The sequence below is a fragment of the Protomyctophum parallelum genome (genome assembly GCF_964188405.1).
Source record: "Protomyctophum parallelum genome assembly, chromosome: 1".
NCBI lineage: Eukaryota > Metazoa > Chordata > Actinopteri > Myctophiformes > Myctophidae > Protomyctophum > Protomyctophum parallelum.
Window position 1 is genome coordinate 59,165,302 of NC_139697.1, and position 19,357 is coordinate 59,184,658.

The 19,357-nt window shown below is 44.6% G+C and overlaps 1 protein-coding gene across 2 annotated transcripts in view; it reads left to right on the top strand.

Moving 5' to 3' along the window:
* Window positions 1-19,357, top strand: part of rad50 (RAD50 homolog, double strand break repair protein) — a 53,166-nt gene that overhangs the window by 16,081 nt on the left and 17,728 nt on the right. For both annotated transcript variants that reach the window (XM_083768560.1, XM_083768561.1), the window contains exons 9-19: window positions 1,505-1,563; window positions 1,978-2,112; window positions 2,685-2,891; window positions 3,706-3,888; window positions 6,527-6,684; window positions 7,744-7,919; window positions 8,535-8,772; window positions 10,599-10,788; window positions 17,169-17,295; window positions 17,969-18,162; window positions 18,421-18,531. In XM_083768560.1, the coding sequence (XP_083624686.1) occupies window positions 1,505-1,563; window positions 1,978-2,112; window positions 2,685-2,891; window positions 3,706-3,888; window positions 6,527-6,684; window positions 7,744-7,919; window positions 8,535-8,772; window positions 10,599-10,788; window positions 17,169-17,295; window positions 17,969-18,162; window positions 18,421-18,531 (1,778 nt within the window). The remainder of the gene's footprint in view (window positions 1-1,504; window positions 1,564-1,977; window positions 2,113-2,684; window positions 2,892-3,705; window positions 3,889-6,526; window positions 6,685-7,743; window positions 7,920-8,534; window positions 8,773-10,598; window positions 10,789-17,168; window positions 17,296-17,968; window positions 18,163-18,420; window positions 18,532-19,357) is intronic.

A 19,357-nucleotide genomic window follows, 5' to 3' on the forward strand; every position in this document is an offset into this window, starting at 1 on the left:
AGGGTGAATGTTGCCACTCCCCACCCAGTGGACGTGGCCCTCTTCCCCGAATCCTCCGGTTCTACCCTTTGAGGTCTGTAATCAGGATTCCTCGTGACTTGGCTGGTATAAGTCATTCAGTGCTTAAAGCACCGCCTCTGGCGGTCAGCAGGGACGAAATAGAATGATAGTTACGTATGTAACTACGGTTCTATGAGTCCTGAATGACCGCCAGAGGCACTCTTGTCACTCAGAATCCTCGTGTTCTCGCGAGAAGATTCTGTAGGGACTGAGCCCCGGATGACTGCCGGAAGTTATAGACGACTCCGGGTCATCACGGGGTCAACCGACATTGTTGGTATAAAATACTCGACTGCGCATGCGCGAAGGGACGTATTCAGTGCTTAAAGCACCGCCTCTGGCGGTCATTCAGGACTCATAGAACCGTAGTTACATACGTAACTATCGTTTTAATGTCAGGGTGCTTAGCTGGAGGAAATCAATAGCCTACAATATATTGTAGGCTAAATGATCTATCAAACTAATTGTTTCTGCTGTTAAACTATGATCGAATTGGATGATGAGCTGAGCTGATTGCGACAATAGGGTCAATATAATTGGAGGAAATAAATAAATGATTATAAAAAATCAGAAAAAACAGATCTGATATGGTATGGATGCATGGATTATATGCCTATACATGGATGGTGGCAGTATAAGTGCATAATGGTGCCTATACGATATCTCAGAAATATTGGAAGTGTTCACTTCTAACATTCACAAAAACATGAGTTTTTGTTACATTACAGACACCAATTTGCCATTTTGTAAACAAAAGGGCAGAGCCATGGGCTGTCCTTTTATAAGGAGGGGGAGGGACTAGGACAAGTGGGTGGTCTTAAAGGAGGAGGCGGAGGGACTGGATTAGGTGGGTGGTGCTATGGTTAAACTCACGCATACCTAATGAACTGGTGGGTGTGTCCACATAAAACCATCATTTTAACAAATACTGTACACTTTTTTGAAAAAATTATACCTCATATACACCTAAATACACCTGATGATCATGTTTAAGTGTGGAAAAAAATCACGGCACTCCATCTTTAAGGACTAGGCCAGATCACAGCCCATACTGTATGGCGATGATCTTTTACATCATTTCCAGGACGTCTTCACCAGTTGAAATAATACAGCTTATTCTGGTCAAAATCTCTCTGATTCATCCAGCGACTTTTTTCTCAGTGGGCAGAATTTATGTTGGTTGAAATCAGGTGATACTGATATTCTGGGCCAGATCTGACTTGTCTTGGTTTGACTTGATCTGGCCCCAATCGAGACCCCGTGCTTACTGGGTTTGGTGGAAAAGGGGCCTACATTTATTGTTATATTGAGAGCAAATCGGTAAGTTACCGTAATATGGAAATGAGTGGCACAGTGCAGTTCTTTAACAATTAAACACACACACACACACACACACACAGAGTAGAGCATCACAGTGACTATCTGTCTCTTTCTGTTTCCCTAGGTCGCCTAAATCTGGAGGCTGACAATCACGCTCTGAACATCAAGAGTCGTGATTTTCAGGTCAGTCATTCTCTATACCAGCTCTAATTTTCTTGACCAATTTCCGTTGACCAGTCAGCGAGCTAATATGACTTTTCTGCTAGCAAAGAAAGTGTAAAATGCAACACTAGACGAGACGCAATTCTTATTAATTTCAAACATTTTGTTACCATCTCATTTTATTGCTAGCATATGCTGTCCGCCACTTCGTCGTATGGCGGTTTTGCATGCCGGAAATGAATCGATCTACAAGCTCACTACGCATCTTGGATGTGGCATGTTGGATGCCTTGCAGATCTGCATTTTTCAGCGTGCGACACAGTCTTACAACAGAGCATAAATGAAGCATTATTCTCCGTCAGATTCCATCTCTCCCTGCCTTCCCCTCTCACTTCCATCGTCTCTCATTTCTCTTAAATTCTCTCTGTTCGTCAGGTGCGCTCCCTGTCCTCCTATCTGGAGTTGGACGGCTATGACCGGACGCCATTCACAGAGCAGCAGCTGCAGAGCTTCCATCGCCATGTGACAGACCGACTGGAGCAAGAGAAAGAGACGGCCAAGCAAGTTGTGGTAAGAGGAAGTTACACATGATCTGTGTGGGAGGACGGTGGCTAGTCTACACATCATCTACTACACATCGTTTTCGTTTCAAGTGTTGTAGCCTGCCCTTTTTTCTTCTTTCTAATTATTTGTTCAGCCCCAAAAAATATGTTTGTCGTGATTTGTCAACTCGGCTATATTGGCTTTGTCTGATGTCTTTAAATAAATATATATCTTATAAGAGAGGGAAAAAAGCAGACACTCTTATCCAGAGTGACTTCACGTGTGAGATCAGAGTAAATGACATGAACCCTAGTCAATATATAGTGGGATACTGTAATCAAGACAATGTAATGAATGTATTGCCATCAAAAACAAAACTAATTTAAGTAATTGGAGTAAATCGGTTGCCTATATCAGTTAAAAAAGTAAGTAAATTAAGACAAATGAATGAGAAGGGGGAGAAAAGCTATTTAGAATTACATTAGTGGCATTTGTATTTATCCACAGTACCTGTGACATCCAACTTCATAGAAGTATGAGCAATCTTGAAAATATTGTAAATAATCTATTTAAAAACACGATGGAATCTTTGCGTTCAGACGGACCTGCAGGAGAAGGAGCAGCATAAGCAGCAGTGTGTGGACGAGCTGCGCGACAAGAAGACGGGCCTGGAGAGAACGGTGGAGCTGAAGAGAGACCAGCAGGGCAAGAAGCAGCAGGAGCTGAGGAACATGAAGGCAGAGCTCCAGAGGCTGGAGGGCTCCTCCAGCAGGCTTCACACACTGGACAATGAGCTGGCCAAGGCGGTAAGGCTCAAGGCCTATTCATAGGCCAGTTTTCGGTGAAGAGGTGACCACCTGTTGGTGGTTAGTAAAAACAGAGATGTGTTGCGTGCACGCTTGAGCGGTGACCACCGTGGCGAGACATCATGTTGATTTCACACTGTTACATCTTTATCTCTTAAAGATCTCTTAAGATTTTTGTACTTTTTCTATTTTGTATTTGTCTATGGAGATAACATTGCTCTAACAGACCCCCAGGTGTGGTTAGAATATTCAAATATGTCTTCCCTGTGGATTTATTCTTGAGGGTGCGTTCGGAAATGCGACCAGGGAGCGCATTCACCTATTACCGGTAGTTTGTATTGGCAGTGCGCTCAGTGTGCCTATATCTGCACTATACTGGTTCTGTTGGTGTCAATTTGTCATGCACCGGAAATCCACGATTTAATCATAGTGCAAGTTCTTATGAGCTTCTAAGTTGGCATTGTTTGGTACGTGACACTGGCACACGACTAGATATAAATCATTGTTTGGTACGCGACACTGGCACACGACTAGATATAAATCATTGTTTGGTACGCGACACTGGCACACGACTAGATATAAATCAGGCATAACCCCAACCCCTAAAACTTAAATATTTGGACTTTAAATAACCCCATGAAGGCTGATACCGACGACAAGCCACTCCTTATGCACACTTATGTTGAAGGTGCCATGATATAACTCTGCATTGTGAAGGTGCATTGATATAACTCTGCATTGTGAAGGTGCATTGATATGCACCTTAAGCTGCATTTGAGTTGGTTTGTGTGTCTGTCCGGTTGTCCTGGTGCAGGAGAGGGACTTGCAGAGCACACTGCAGAGCTCCAACGTGGAGGGGCTGAAGGTGGAGGTGGTGGACCTCCAGAGGGAGCGAGAGAAGCTGGACCGCTCGCAGCGGCAGCTGGACCAAGAGATGGAGACGCTGAGTGCTAACTCCACCTCACGCACGCAGATGGACATGCTGAGGAAAGACAAGGTACCACCACACGCCCCGCGTTGATTTTGACAGCAAATTTCTATTTTTTTAATTTTTAGTTTTAGTCATAGACTCTTTTTTTTGGTTTTCATTTAGTTTTACTCACATTTTAGCCATTGAAATGTTTTAGTGTTAGTCTAGTTTTAGTCGACTAATGTCGCATTCACACCAGCATGCGATACTGCGATTAAAAGGAATCCTGCTGCGTATTGTCGGAAAGGGCGCTTTGTTTGGCAGGTGTGAAGGCTCATTCCAACTCTAATGCGGATCAAATTGCAGCTGACTTCGATTCACTGCAGGTGTGAATGCAACCCGCATCAAATAAAGACTGAAGCCCTCATCGAAATATGAGGACGAGCACATTAATCAATTGCTTAAGGAAACGCATAAAAATGTATGATGAATTGAACATGGTGGACCCTATTGTAAACAAGTGTAATGCTTTATGGTGTCGTCCACAGTTAACACAATTTGTGCTCAAGACGTCTCCAGACGTCCTAGGAATTATCAGTCTTGTATTGAGTTGTGCTTGAAATGTACTGTAATTCTCCAAAACTGTTAATAAATTCTTCAATCAATCAATCAATCAATCAATCAAACACTGCAGTGTACAGAATATCCTGTCTGTCTTTGCGTAAACATGGAGCGTTGTCACTGTGTTTGGGGAGTGGGGACTTTCTCGATAAACTTGTAAACGTCAGAGGTCGGGTTAATTTTGTACTGCTGTCTGCGCTGAGTGTTCTGTGCCTCCACGTTCCCAAAATAACAACACACACACACACACACACACACACACAGTATCAAAGAGTGAGAGAGAGAGAGAGAGAGAAAGCGAGAGAGATACGTCCAGCCCCGGGACTCAGCGACTCTACTCTGAGTCTCTCGTGTGACTGAACTTCTCATCCTATCTCTAAGGGAGATAGATGCCAGCCACCCGTCAAAGAAAACTCATTTCGGCCGCTTGTATTCGCGACCTTATTCTTTCGGTCATGACCCACACTTCAGAATAGGAACGAAGATTGCTCGGTAGACAGAGAGCTTTGCCTTCTGGCTCAACAGTGCGGTACCGCTCCAGTTCTCCGGCTGATATCATTCTCCGTCCTCCCCTCACTCATGAACAAGACCCTGAGATACTTGAACTCCTTCACCTGGGGTAATGCCTCATTCCCTACCCGAACTGCACAATCCACCGGTTTCCTGCTGAGAACCATGGCCTCAGATTTGGAGACGCTGATCCTCATCCCAGCCGCCGTACACTCTGCTGTGAAGCGGTCCAGTGAGAGCTGAAGGTCTTGGACCGATGTTGCCATCAGGACCACATCACCAAACGTGACGCCATAGTACTAGTCGATGAAATCAACACGCGTCCCGCATTCAGCCACATCCTCATTAACCCATTCTGACCTGAGATCAGATTCGTGGAAAGGTTTCCACTGGACACACACTGGTCTGATTAAACCCATTCTGACCTGAGATCAGATTAAAAAAATGTCAGTCGTTCTTCGATTTTTCAAAAATAGCAGACCTACAAGCTCGTATCGCGCCACTCGGTGGCGCGATATGAGCTTGTAGATCTGCTATTTTTCAATAGATAAAGCATAACATGATGCTGACACCAAAATGGGTGCCCGTTCAGAATGGGTTAACCACTTTCAACCTTGCGTCCCATATTTTGGGCATGTCATTATCGATAGAAATGTTCTAAAATGTATTTGCAAATGGCAGAACTACGAGCTTGTACATCTGCTGTTTATGCCACACAGCGCTATCATATGAGTGGAATGAACGACCCTGCCTCCCTAATGGGAGGAAATTAAAAGGTGCTTCTCTGAGTATCGATGGCACATAGTTTTCTTTCTTTCAACATGCACTGGTTTCTTTCCCTACTGTATGTCCAAATGAAATTGTTAATGGCAGGTTTTTAACACATTCGGAGCCACAGCGCCATCTGGTGGAGGGCTCTCTCCACCATAAGTGCATTTTCAAGCAAGCACCTTTTAGATTGAAAGCCAGTTTGTCCAGAAACCGAGAATCGGGAAGTAAAACTCAGCTGTTTAGTGTTTAACATGTCCCGTGATTGTCATTTAATCCACCCAAAACGTACTTTTTGTAAGCGAGGATCATATCGTTTTGAGAAATGAGGCGCAAATCTAGCTTGTTTTGACCCAAAAAGAAGACTCCGAGATAAAGCTGCGTCCCCATAGACGGCATAAGCCAGCGAAATTTCCATTTCCGTTTTTTTTTCGTTTGTTTTAACAGACTGTTATGAGGGCATACTGGATGCAGTTGATCACCGTAATCAATTGATATTAAAGGCGCAATTGGCGTGGCGGTACATACGAAAATAGGCATCAGAAGGTGCAATTGGTGACGGGTGAGTTAAACATTATGATTGAGGTTATACTGAGGCTATTATGAGGTCAGGTGTTATCAATCATGCTAGAAAGGTCAACGGGCACCATAACAAACACGTGGACACCACAGACGGCACACACAGTCAACTGACCATGCCAGTGTAACGAAGCCTGTGTGAGTGACCTTTTCTTAGTGGTAATCTGACTCCGGAGATATGTTTGCTCTCCTCCTCTGTTGCCTCTTCCTCCCACTTCTCCCCTTTCCTCTCCTCTTCCTCCTGCAGACAGAGAAGGAGGAGCAGGTACGCAAGATCAAGTCTCGCCACAGTGACGATCTGGTGTCTCTGCTGGGTCACTTCCCCAACAAGAGGGAGCTGGAGGACTGGATCCATGCCAAGTCAAAAGAGATTGATGGCACCAGGGACAAGCTGGCCAGGCTCAAGTTGGTCACCTTTCTACTGTCTTACTCTAGGCGTGGGCCCAAATTCCAATATATATTGAATAATTACTTCAGTTTGTCTTTTAAAGATGGACTGCCGTGATTTTTTTTCCCCACCCTAAATCATGATCATCAGGTATTATTATTGTACACTGTACACAAAAAAAGTGTACAGTGTTTGTTAAAATGTTGTTTTTATGTGGACACCACCAGTTCATAAGTATGCCTGGTGGGTGGTGATCCACCTGAACTGAAGCTGCACCGACAGGCGACAGCTGTGGTTGTATGATAAAGGGGGAGGGGTTAGGGGAGGGAATGATATTGTGATTTCACTATATCACTGTTTTTCTCATTGGCACGTTTTGACTGTCAAGGTTTCAGCCTCCAGGAAGAAACCCTAAATACAAAGGGAAGACATCATTGCACATAACAACCACACCAAGGGGTCTAATGAAGTACTGTCACCTCATAAACACATGATAAATCACACCTGTGTGAAGTGAGCGGTGCAATTTTACTGTGTGGGGGTCTCCGGGGGGGTCCCCACAACATCCAGACCCCCAGGAACACGCCCATTGGGGCGGCCCGATTCTGGTGAGCCGCCCCGCGTTTGAAACCATTGAGAAATGACAGTTACAGTGTGGGGGTACCCGGGGGTTCCCCGGAACATTCAGACCCCCAGGAACGCGCCCAGGGGGGCGGCCCATTTCCGGCGAGCCTTCCCGCGTCCGAAACGGTCAAGAATTGACAGAGTTACCGTGTTGCAGGTATTCGTGCTCTGACATGCAGACCTAGGGACAGACACGGGGACATACACACATTGCTACGTAATGGCACCGCTCAAAAACCGGAAAATAATACAAAAACGGCAGTCCATCTTTAAATGTATCTTTTCGATAGAAAGCTATATCCATTTCACACGGAAAACATTGTTATCAGTAGTGTACTTGTACAGCTGACACTGATGTTTTATTAAATGACACTTCCAAGTAGAGTCTAATGAAAGGAAGAGCTGAAATGATGACATTCCAAATATAAATCTGACCTCACTGTGTTTTGCAGCAAAGACCTGGCGTCCAGCGAACAAAACAAGAGCCACATCGCCGGCGAGCTGCGCAGGAAAGAGCAGCAGTTAGCCAGTGATCAGGAAAAGTTCTTTAATGTGTGTGGGAGTCAGGACCTGGAGCAGGACCTGGGGAAGCTACAGGATGAGCTGGAGAAGACCTCCAAGCAAAGAGGTGAAGTTAGGAGTTCAGTGTCTTGCTCAAGAACACTTCAACACTTTGCCAGTGCATGGGACTTCCCTTACTCTGAAGGGAAGCGACATAAAGTTGACTGCAGGGTCAAAAACAAATTGAATAGAAGTCTCATTACATAGACTTAACGATGATCAAAGTATTTTGATACTAACAGTTAATGGTATGAATAGTACAGTAGCAGTTATGTGGTGTACTAGTTGGAAACAGTATTGATAGTTGCTTTGTAAAGCAGCAGTATTGGTGGTTGCGAACGCAATGAGCACTAACTATGAGACCCTGCAGATCATGTCTGTGTGTGTGTCTGTCTGTGTGTCTGTCCCGCTGTGACACCACCCGCCCGCCACCAGAGGGCGCAGCTGTAGCACACACACACAGACACACACACACTAGAAAACTTAAAAAAATTACTAACTAAAAATAAAATAAAAATACGTAATTTATTCTAATTGTTGTTATTGCAATTTACGAGCTGCGTTCGCTTCCCGCGTTTGCACGTCTTACTTGTATATGACTAGTAGTACAATACTGTAGAACGAGAGCGGGAAGTAGTAGGATGCCCTCTCATCTGTCCCGTCTCTCTGTCTCCGTCTCCAGCCATGTTGGCGGGAGCCACGGCGGTCTACAGCCAGTTCATCAGCCAGCTGACGGAGGACAGGGAGCCCTGCTGCCCCGTGTGTCAGCGGACCTTCCCCTCGGAGTCTGAGCTGCAGGACGTGGTCAACGACATGCAGTCCAAGCTGAGGCTGGTGCCCGACAAGCTGAAGAACACCGAGCAGGACCTGCGGAAGAAGGAGAGGAAGAGGGACGAGATGATGGCTCTCAAGCCCGTCAGGTATGGACGGCTTAACCACTCAAACGTTAAGTGTCGCAACCCAACGCAATCTATTGCAGATAATAATAATTATTATTATTATAATAATGATAAGTGCTTCACATAAAACAAATAACAAAATTGTCTTTTATTTTGTTTCTGTCGTTTTTGCATATACTGTATTCTGTAAGTTACCAGCAGGTGCTTTGGGGAACTCAAACGCAATAAATGAGTGATTTCAGGGTACTCAATGTCATGTTTAGTTGTGTTGCACCACTAGATGGGGCCAGAGGTGTTCCCTCCCAGTCCGTTTTTTTATAATTATTTTTATTGTGTGATTTAGTGGTTTCATACATTCTTGAATTCTTGAGGAACAAGGAATGGTTTTACATGACATTAGAGATATTAAACATTACGTATTTCAGTAAGGTTATGGCTTCACCCACCCAAGGTTTTATCATTTTATTTCATTCACACCTCATTCTTACTCAGCCTCGCTCTCACGCACGCACGCACACACGCGGCTCCACTCCTCTCTACAATGCCTCATAAATTGAACTCCACTGATTTATAGCTTTTCTTTATGACTGTCCTCCGCCATTGTTTTCTCAATATTCAAATAATATTTCATTAGTGATCTCCAATCTTTTTCTTTTTCTTTTTCAATCTTGAAGGGAGGGTGCTTCTTAGTTTTTTCCAGTTTTGCAATAACAGTTTTTTATATACTAAACATGAAAAAAGAAACACAACTGCACACTTACAATTTATATTTAAAAAAAAATCAATTTTCTCCTAGATCTTTCTAACTTTCTCACAGAACCAGAAGGCATGTATAAGGGAGTCCCTTTGTGTGCAACACTTTAAACATCTGTCAGAGGATGTGGGATCAAACGTATTAATCTTATCTCTAGTGTAGTACATTCTTGTCATTACTTTATAATGGATTAGTCATTTATATTGGTCCCTCCCAGTCTTAACCCATTTTGAGCCGGAACCCCTTTTGGTGGTTACATACATTATGTTATAATTTAGCTATTGCAAAATATGAACTTGTAGGTCTGCTATTTTTGAAAAATCGTTAAAATGTGCCTCAAATCTTTCAGAAAATTGTCATGATCTTTTTTTTTTTTCGACTTCAGGCCTGAATGAAAGACTTACCTTAAAACTTCCCCCCCTTTGGCGAAGATCTACAGCAATTGCATTAATCTGACCCCCTACCATTAGCGTAGATCTACGGCAATTGGTCTTTTATATAGCTTATGATCGATTGAGTCGCAATGCTACATTAGCCTTGGGTTGCTAGCTGGTGTTGTCAACAACACTGGAGCACGCCATCTTGAATTGCTCGTGTTCCTTTCAATCGCCTTTATCTCAAATTCCTTGTCCCAGATAGCATCCCTCCATTTCTGGTCAAAACAAGGTTTATTCCACGGCCCATAGTCGGCTATCGGCCGTGGAATAAAGCTTGTTTTGTTTTCTGTGATCCTCGCGATGAGGCTTTCTCGTCGCTGATCGCGGGACCGGGAGTGGATGCGACAACAAGTAGTAGTAACATTTAATTGTAACATCTGGTCGTGTGTTTGGCTCTTACAAATAAGGGTTGCACGGGGGGGAAATCGATTAATTAATTAATCCTGGCGGGTAAAGTGTTAAACGGCACTCGGAACAGAACGGCACTCAGTGAAAGCCTTTTGATATGTCTGTATGTAATATTGTGTTGTATACTTTTTATTGTACACTATTTATGAATCTGTGATCCATACCATGTGATCATGGTCGTGAGTTAAATAAAATGATGATGATGATGATGATGAGAAATCCCTTTTGCTGTCTCGTCTCTCTGGCAGGCGGTCCATAGTGGAGCTGGAGGACAAGGATCTGCCGGAGCTGAGGAACCGTCTGCAGGCCGTCAACAGAGACATCGAGAGGCTGAAGCAAGACGTGGACGACCAGGAGACCCTGCTGTCCAACCTGGTGTCTGAGAAGGACACAGCCACGGCCTGTCTGCAGGACATCTCCCTCATGGACAGATACATGGTACTGTTATTACACTGCTCCTCACATCAACATGGTAACGTTCCTAATGCATGTCCTACCTACGCTCCTCACATCAACATGGTAACGTTCCTAATGCATGTCCTACCTACGCTCCTCACATCAACATGGTAACGTTCCTATTGCATGTCCTACCTACGCTCCTCACATCAACATGGTAACGTTCCTAATGCATGTCCTACCTACGCTCCTCACATCAACATGGTAACGTTCCTAATGCATGTCCTACCTACGCTCCTCACATTAACATGGTAACGTTCCTAATGCATGTCCTACCTACGCTCCTCACATCAACATGGTAACGTTCCTAATGCATGTCCTACCTACGCTCCTCACATTAACATGGTAACGTTCCTAATGCATGTCCTACCTACGCTCCTCACATCAACATGGTAACGTTCCTAATGCATGTCCTACCTACGCTCCTCACATTAACATGGTAACATTCCTAATGCATGTCCTACCTACGCTCCTCACATTAACATGGTAACGTTCCTAATGCATGTCCTACCTACGCTCCTCACATTAACATGGTAACATTCCTAATGCATGTCCTACCTACGCTCCTCACATCAACACGGTAACGTTCCTAATGCATGTCCTACCTACGCTCCTCACATCAACACGGTAACATTCCTAATGCATGTCCTACCTACGCTCCTCACATTAACATGGTAACGTTCCTAATGCATGTCCTACCTACGCTCCTCACATTAACATGGTAACGTTCCTAATGCATGTCCTACCTACGCTCCTCACATTAACATGGTAACGTTCCTAATGCATGTCCTACCTACGCTCCTCACAGCAACATGGTAACGTTCCTAATGCATGTCCTACCTACGCTCCTCACATTAACATGGTAACGTTCCTAATGCATGTCCTACCTACGCTCCTCACATTAACATGGTAACGTTCCTAATGCATGTCCTACCTACGCTCCTCACATCAACATGGTAACGTTCCTAATGCATGTCCTACCTACGCTCCTCACATCAACATGGTAACGTTCCTAATGCATGTCCTACCTACGCTCCTCACATTAACATGGTAACGTTCCTAATGCATGTCCTACCTACGCTCCTCACATCAACATGGTAACGTTCCTAATGCATGTCCTACCTACGCTCCTCACATTAACATGGTAACGTTCCTAATGCATGTCCTACCTACGCTCCTCACATCAACATGGTAACGTTCCTAATGCATGTCCTACCTACGCTCCTCACATTAACATGGTAACATTCCTAATGCATGTCCTACCTACGCTCCTCACATTAACATGGTAACGTTCCTAATGCATGTCCTACCTACGCTCCTCACATTAACATGGTAACATTCCTAATGCATGTCCTACCTACGCTCCTCACATCAACATGGTAACGTTCCTAATGCATGTCCTACCTACGCTCCTCACATCAACATGGTAACGTTCCTAATGCATGTCCTACATACGCTCCTCACATCAACACGGTAACGTTCCTAATGCATGTCCTACCTACGCTCCTCACATTAACATGGTAACGTTCCTAATGCATGTCCTACCTACGCTCCTCACATCAACATGGTAACGTTCCTAATGCATGTCCTACCTACGCTCCTCACATTAACATGGTAACGTTCCTAATGCATGTCCTACCTACGCTCCTCACATCAACATGGTAACGTTCCTAATGCATGTCCTACCTACGCTCCTCACATTAACATGGTAACGTTCCTAATGCATGTCCTACCTACGCTCCTCACATCAACATGGTAACGTTCCTAATGCATGTCCTACCTACGCTCCTCACATTAACATGGTAACATTCCTAATGCATGTCCTACCTACGCTCCTCACATTAACATGGTAACGTTCCTAATGCATGTCCTACCTACGCTCCTCACATTAACATGGTAACATTCCTAATGCATGTTCTACCTACGCTCCTCACATCAACATGGTAACGTTCCTAATGCATGTCCTACCTACGCTCCTCACATCAACACGGTAACGTTCCTAATGCATGTCCTACCTACGCTCCTCACATCAACACGGTAACATTCCTAATGCATGTCCTACCTACGCTCCTCACATTAACATGGTAACATTCCTAATGCATGTCCTACCTACGCTCCTCACATTAACATGGTAACGTTCCTAATGCATGTCCTACCTACGCTCCTCACATTAACATGGTAACGTTCCTAATGCATGTCCTACCTACGCTCCTCACATCAACATGGTAACGTTCCTAATGCATGTCCTACCTACGCTCCTCACATTAACATGGTAACGTTCCTAATGCATGTCCTACCTACGCTCCTCACATTAACATGGTAACGTTCCTAATGCATGTCCTACCTACGCTCCTCACAGCAACATGGTAACGTTCCTAATGCATGTCCTACCTACGCTCCTCACATTAACATGGTAACGTTCCTAATGCATGTCCTACCTACGCTCCTCACATCAACATGGTAACGTTCCTAATGCATGTCCTACCTACGCTCCTCACATCAACATGGTAACGTTCCTAATGCATGTCCTACCTACGCTCCTCACATTAACATGGTAACGTTCCTAATGCATGTCCTACCTACGCTCCTCACATTAACATGGTAACGTTCCTAATGCATGTCCTACCTACGCTCCTCACATCAACATGGTAACGTTCCTAATGCATGTCCTACCTACGCTCCTCACATTAACATGGTAACGTTCCTAATGCATGTCCTACCTACGCTCCTCACATTAACATGGTAACGTTCCTAATGCATGTCCTACCTACGCTCCTCACATCAACATGGTAACGTTCCTAATGCATGTCCTACCTACGCTCCTCACATCAACATGGTAACGTTCCTAATGCATGTCCTACCTACGCTCCTCACATTAACATGGTAACGTTCCTAATGCATGTCCTACCTACGCTCCTCACATTAACATGGTAACGTTCCTAATGCATGTCCTACCTACGCTCCTCACATCAACATGGTAACGTTCCTAATGCATGTCCTACCTACGCTCCTCACATTAACATGGTAACATTCCTAATGCATGTCCTACCTACGCTCCTCACATTAACATGGTAACGTTCCTAATGCATGTCCTACCTACGCTCCTCACATTAACATGGTAACATTCCTAATGCATGTTCTACCTACGCTCCTCACATCAACATGGTAACGTTCCTAATGCATGTCCTACCTACGCTCCTCACATCAACACGGTAACGTTCCTAATGCATGTCCTACCTACGCTCCTCACATCAACACGGTAACATTCCTAATGCATGTCCTACCTACGCTCCTCACATTAACATGGTAACATTCCTAATGCATGTCCTACCTACGCTCCTCACATTAACATGGTAACGTTCCTAATGCATGTCCTACCTACGCTCCTCACATTAACATGGTAACGTTCCTAATGCATGTCCTACCTACGCTCCTCACATCAACATGGTAACGTTCCTAATGCATGTCCTACCTACGCTCCTCACATTAACATGGTAACGTTCCTAATGCATGTCCTACCTACGCTCCTCACATTAACATGGTAACGTTCCTAATGCATGTCCTACCTACGCTCCTCACAGCAACATGGTAACGTTCCTAATGCATGTCCTACCTACGCTCCTCACATTAACATGGTAACGTTCCTAATGCATGTCCTACCTACGCTCCTCACATTAACATGGTAACGTTCCTAATGCATGTCCTACCTACGCTCCTCACATCAACATGGTAACGTTCCTAATGCATGTCCTACCTACGCTCCTCACATCAACATGGTAACGTTCCTAATGCATGTCCTACCTACGCTCCTCACATTAACATGGTAACGTTCCTAATGCATGTCCTACCTACGCTCCTCACATCAACATGGTAACGTTCCTAATGCATGTCCTACCTACGCTCCTCACATTAACATGGTAACGTTCCTAATGCATGTCCTACCTACGCTCCTCACATCAACATGGTAACGTTCCTAATGCATGTCCTACCTACGCTCCTCACATTAACATGGTAACATTCCTAATGCATGTCCTACCTACGCTCCTCACATTAACATGGTAACGTTCCTAATGCATGTCCTACCTACGCTCCTCACATTAACATGGTAACATTCCTAATGCATGTCCTACCTACGCTCCTCACATCAACATGGTAACGTTCCTAATGCATGTCCTACCTACGCTCCTCACATCAACATGGTAACGTTCCTAATGCATGTCCTACCTACGCTCCTCACATTAACATGGTAACGTTCCTAATGCATGTCCTACCTACGCTCCTCACATCAACACGGTAACATTCCTAATGCATGTCCTACCTACGCTCCTCACATTAACATGGTAACGTTCCTAATGCATGTCCTACCTACGCTCCTCACATTAACATGGTAACATTCATAATGCATGTCCTACCTACGCTCCTCACATTAACATGGTAACGTTCCTAATGCATGTCCTACCTACGCTCCTCACATTAACATGGTAACGTTCCTAATGCATGTCCTACATACGCTCCTCACATCAACACGGTAACGTTCCTAATGCATGTCCTACCTACGCTCCTCACATCAACATGGTAACGTTCCTAATGCATGTCCTACCTACGCTCCTCACATCAACATGGTAACGTTCCTAATGCATGTCCTACCTACGCTCCTCACATTAACATGGTAACGTTCCTAATGCATGTCCTACCTACGCTCCTCACATTAACATGGTAACGTTCCTAATGCATGTCCTACCTACGCTCCTCACATCAACATGGTAACGTTCCTAATGCATGTCCTACCTACGCTCCTCACATTAACATGGTAACGTTCCTAATGCATGTCCTACCTACGCTCCTCACATCAACACGGTAACATTCCTAATGCATGTCCTACCTACGCTCCTCACATTAACATGGTAACGTTCCTAATGCATGTCCTACCTACGCTCCTCACATCAACACGGTAACGTTCCTAATGCATGTCCTACCTACGCTCCTCACATCAACATGGTAACGTTCCTAATGCATGTCCTACCTACGCTCCTCACATTAACATGGTAACGTTCCTAATGCATGTCCTACATACGCTCCTCACATCAACACGGTAACGTTCCTAATGCATGTCCTACCTACGCTCCTCACATCAACATGGTAACGTTCCTAATGCATGTCCTACCTACGCTCCTCACATCAACATGGTAACGTTCCTAATGCATGTCCTACATACGCTCCTCACATTAACATGGTAACGTTCCTAATGCATGTCCTACCTACGCTCCTCACATCAACATGGTAACGTTCCTAATGCATGTCCTACCTACGCTCCTCACATCAACATGGTAACGTTCCTAATGCATGTCCTACCTACGCTCCTCACATTAACATGGTAACGTTCCTAATGCATGTCCTACATACGCTCCTCACATCAACATGGTAACGTTCCTAATGCATGTCCTACCTACGCTCCTCACATCAACATGGTAACGTTCCTAATGCATGTCCTACCTACGCTCCTCACATTAACATGGTAACGTTCCTAATGCATGTCCTACCTACGCTCCTCACATTAACATGGTAACGTTCCTAATGCATGTCCTACCTACGCTCCTCACATTAACATGGTAACGTTCCTAATGCATGTCCTACCTACGCTCCTCACATTAACATGGTAACGTTCCTAATGCATGTCCTACCTACGCTCCTCACATCAACACGGTAACGTTCCTAATGCATGTCCTACCTACGCTCCTCACATCAACACGGTAACGTTCCTAATGCATGTCCTACCTACGCTCCTCACATTAACATGGTAACGTTCCTAATGCATGTCCTACCTACGCTCCTCACATCAACATGGTAACGTTCCTAATGCATGTCCTACCTACGCTCCTCACATTAACATGGTAACGTTCCTAATGCATGTCCTAGCTAAGCTCAAAACGTGTCGCACTGTGTCGCGCTTTGAGCTTGTAGATCAGCTATTTTTACTATATTTGAATTGAAATCCTGAATTAGGTTTTGCTATTTTTAAATTGGAACGCTGAAGAGTAACATTTGTATCAATCTCAAATGCCTTTAGTTATAGTTATGTTAACTTTATGAACTAAATACAAATACATTGGACATATAAAATAACATTTTAATACTACTCATTAAGATACTAATTTAGACTGAAGTAATCGAAGCGGGTCATGTTTGCATGTTTGGAATTGTAACAGCTGGAAATGTACCTGAGGGCTACATTAAGTGAAGGTGGGGGGCCGCATGTGGACCCCGGGCCGCCAGTTGCCCATGGATGCTCTACACAACTCCTGCACTTGTCTCGCTGTCTCACTCTCTCTCTCTTGTGTGCTTTGTGCTTGTTCTCCCTCCAGACTGACCTGAAGGAGCTGGAGAGAAAGGTGGCCCAACAGGCTGCCAAGCTGCAGGGAGTAGACCTGAGCAGAACCATCCAACAAGTCAGCCAGGAGAAACAGGAGGCCCAGCACAGACTGGACACGAGTACGATTGCAACGTGCACGCATTACACTCACATACACGTACTGTACTTACAGAGGCCCTTTACAGAGGACTGTTGGCTCAGCTGGGAGAGTGTTGGGGTTAACCCATTCTGACCTGAGATCAGATTCATACGAGGTTTCCACTGGACACACGCCGGACTGACGAACCCATTCTGACCTGAGATCAGATTTAAAAAATGTCAGTCGTTCTTCGATTTTTTTCAAAAATAGCAGACCTACAAGCTCATATCGCGCCACTCGGTGGCGCGATATGAGCTTGTAGATCTGCTATTTTTAATTAGCTAAAGCACGACATGATGCCAACACCAAAATGGTGTAAAATGTAATTGATTCCCCTCGCCAATGCAACACAGTCGTGGGACAAAGTCTAAATTGGGCTTTAGCTTCAGACGTATTAAAATCAGGAATTAAACAATGAAAACATAACTCGTGTAACTTGTTAATTGTGAGGGAAGCTGTTCTACAGTCAATTAACTTGTGTAACTCGTGTTAGGGAGGGTAAGTGTTAAGGCAAAGTCTGTTTGAGTTTGTTTGTGTGCGTGTAATGTATGTGCCCACACTTCTCTCTCACGCACGACAAAGAAATGAGCATTTGGGTAATGTCCCTCCCTCTCATCGCAGCATTTGGGTAATGTCCCTCCCTCTCATCACAGCGTCGAGTAAGATCGAGCTGAAGCGTAAGCTGATCCAGGACCAGCAGGACCGGATCCAGACGCTGAAGAGCTGCGTGAACGAGACGCGGGCAGAGAAGCTGCAGCTCAGCAGCGACCTGCAGAAACTGCAGCAGCTGCAGGACCAGAGCGTGGAGATCACCACCGAGGTCCAGATGTTGACCAGGGAGATCAGGGTAGGTCCAGATGTTGACCAGGGAGATAGGGGTAAAACCACCAGGCTTGTACTCTTAAAGGGACACTTCACCCTTTTTAAAAAAAAAATATATTTAATGACGTTTAGAAGATTTAGAACACTTTCCTGGGTGTCTTTATGTGTGCAATATGTGGTTTTAGATATTTGAGATTTTAGCAGTGTCCATGATGTCACAGACACTGGTCTCCTTCCTTCCACGTCCATGTTGTCATTGCTGTACCTCCACTACTCCATCTAGGAGGCCAAGGAGCAGCTGTCGCCCATGACGTGCAGTCTGGAGAAGCTCCAGCAGGAGAAACAGGAGCTGGCGGAGCGAAGGAGACAGAAGCACGAGGAAGGACAGGAGAAGGTAAGGCACTGCGTCCACATTCGGCCTCGGACCCCCATCAGAAATATATTGTTTCACCCGTGACTAGGGCTGTCAGTTCACCTCTATAATCCCATTCGAATTTCATTGCTTTATTATTTTTAATATTCGGAAATTTACATAATTAATTTTAGCTCATTATATAGCCTACACAGAATATCAAGTTTTATGCACGTTCTGTCCACTAGAGGGACACCAAAGCTATTTTTTCAACACGACATGTATTAACCCATTCTGACCTGAGATCAGATTCATAGGAGGTTTCCGCCGGACACACACTGGTCTGATGAACCCATTCTGACCTGAGATCAGATTCTAAAAATGTCAGTCGCTCTTCGATTTTTCAAAAATAGCAGACCTACAAGCTCGTATCGCGCCACTCGGTGGCGCGATATGAGCTTGTAGATCTGCTATTTTTCAATAGCTAAAGCATAACATGATGCTAACACCAAAATGGGTGCCCGGTCAGAATGGGTTAATGATTGGCGGCAACAAAAATAATAATGGTGTATAATATTATCTATATCTAATATATAATATCTATAATGCACTTCACTAGTGCACTTAGAGTAGACTTAATAAAGTTATAAAACAGTAGTGAGTATTTAGCCCATTCTGAACGGGCACCCATTTTGGTGTTGGCATCATGTTATGCTTTAGCTATTGGAAAATAGCAGATCTACAAGCTCATATCGCGCCACCGAGTGGCGCGATACGAGCTTGTAGGTCTGCTATTTTTTGAAAAATCGAAGAGCGACTGACATTTCTAGAATCTGATCTCAGGTCAGAATGGGTTCATCAGACCAGT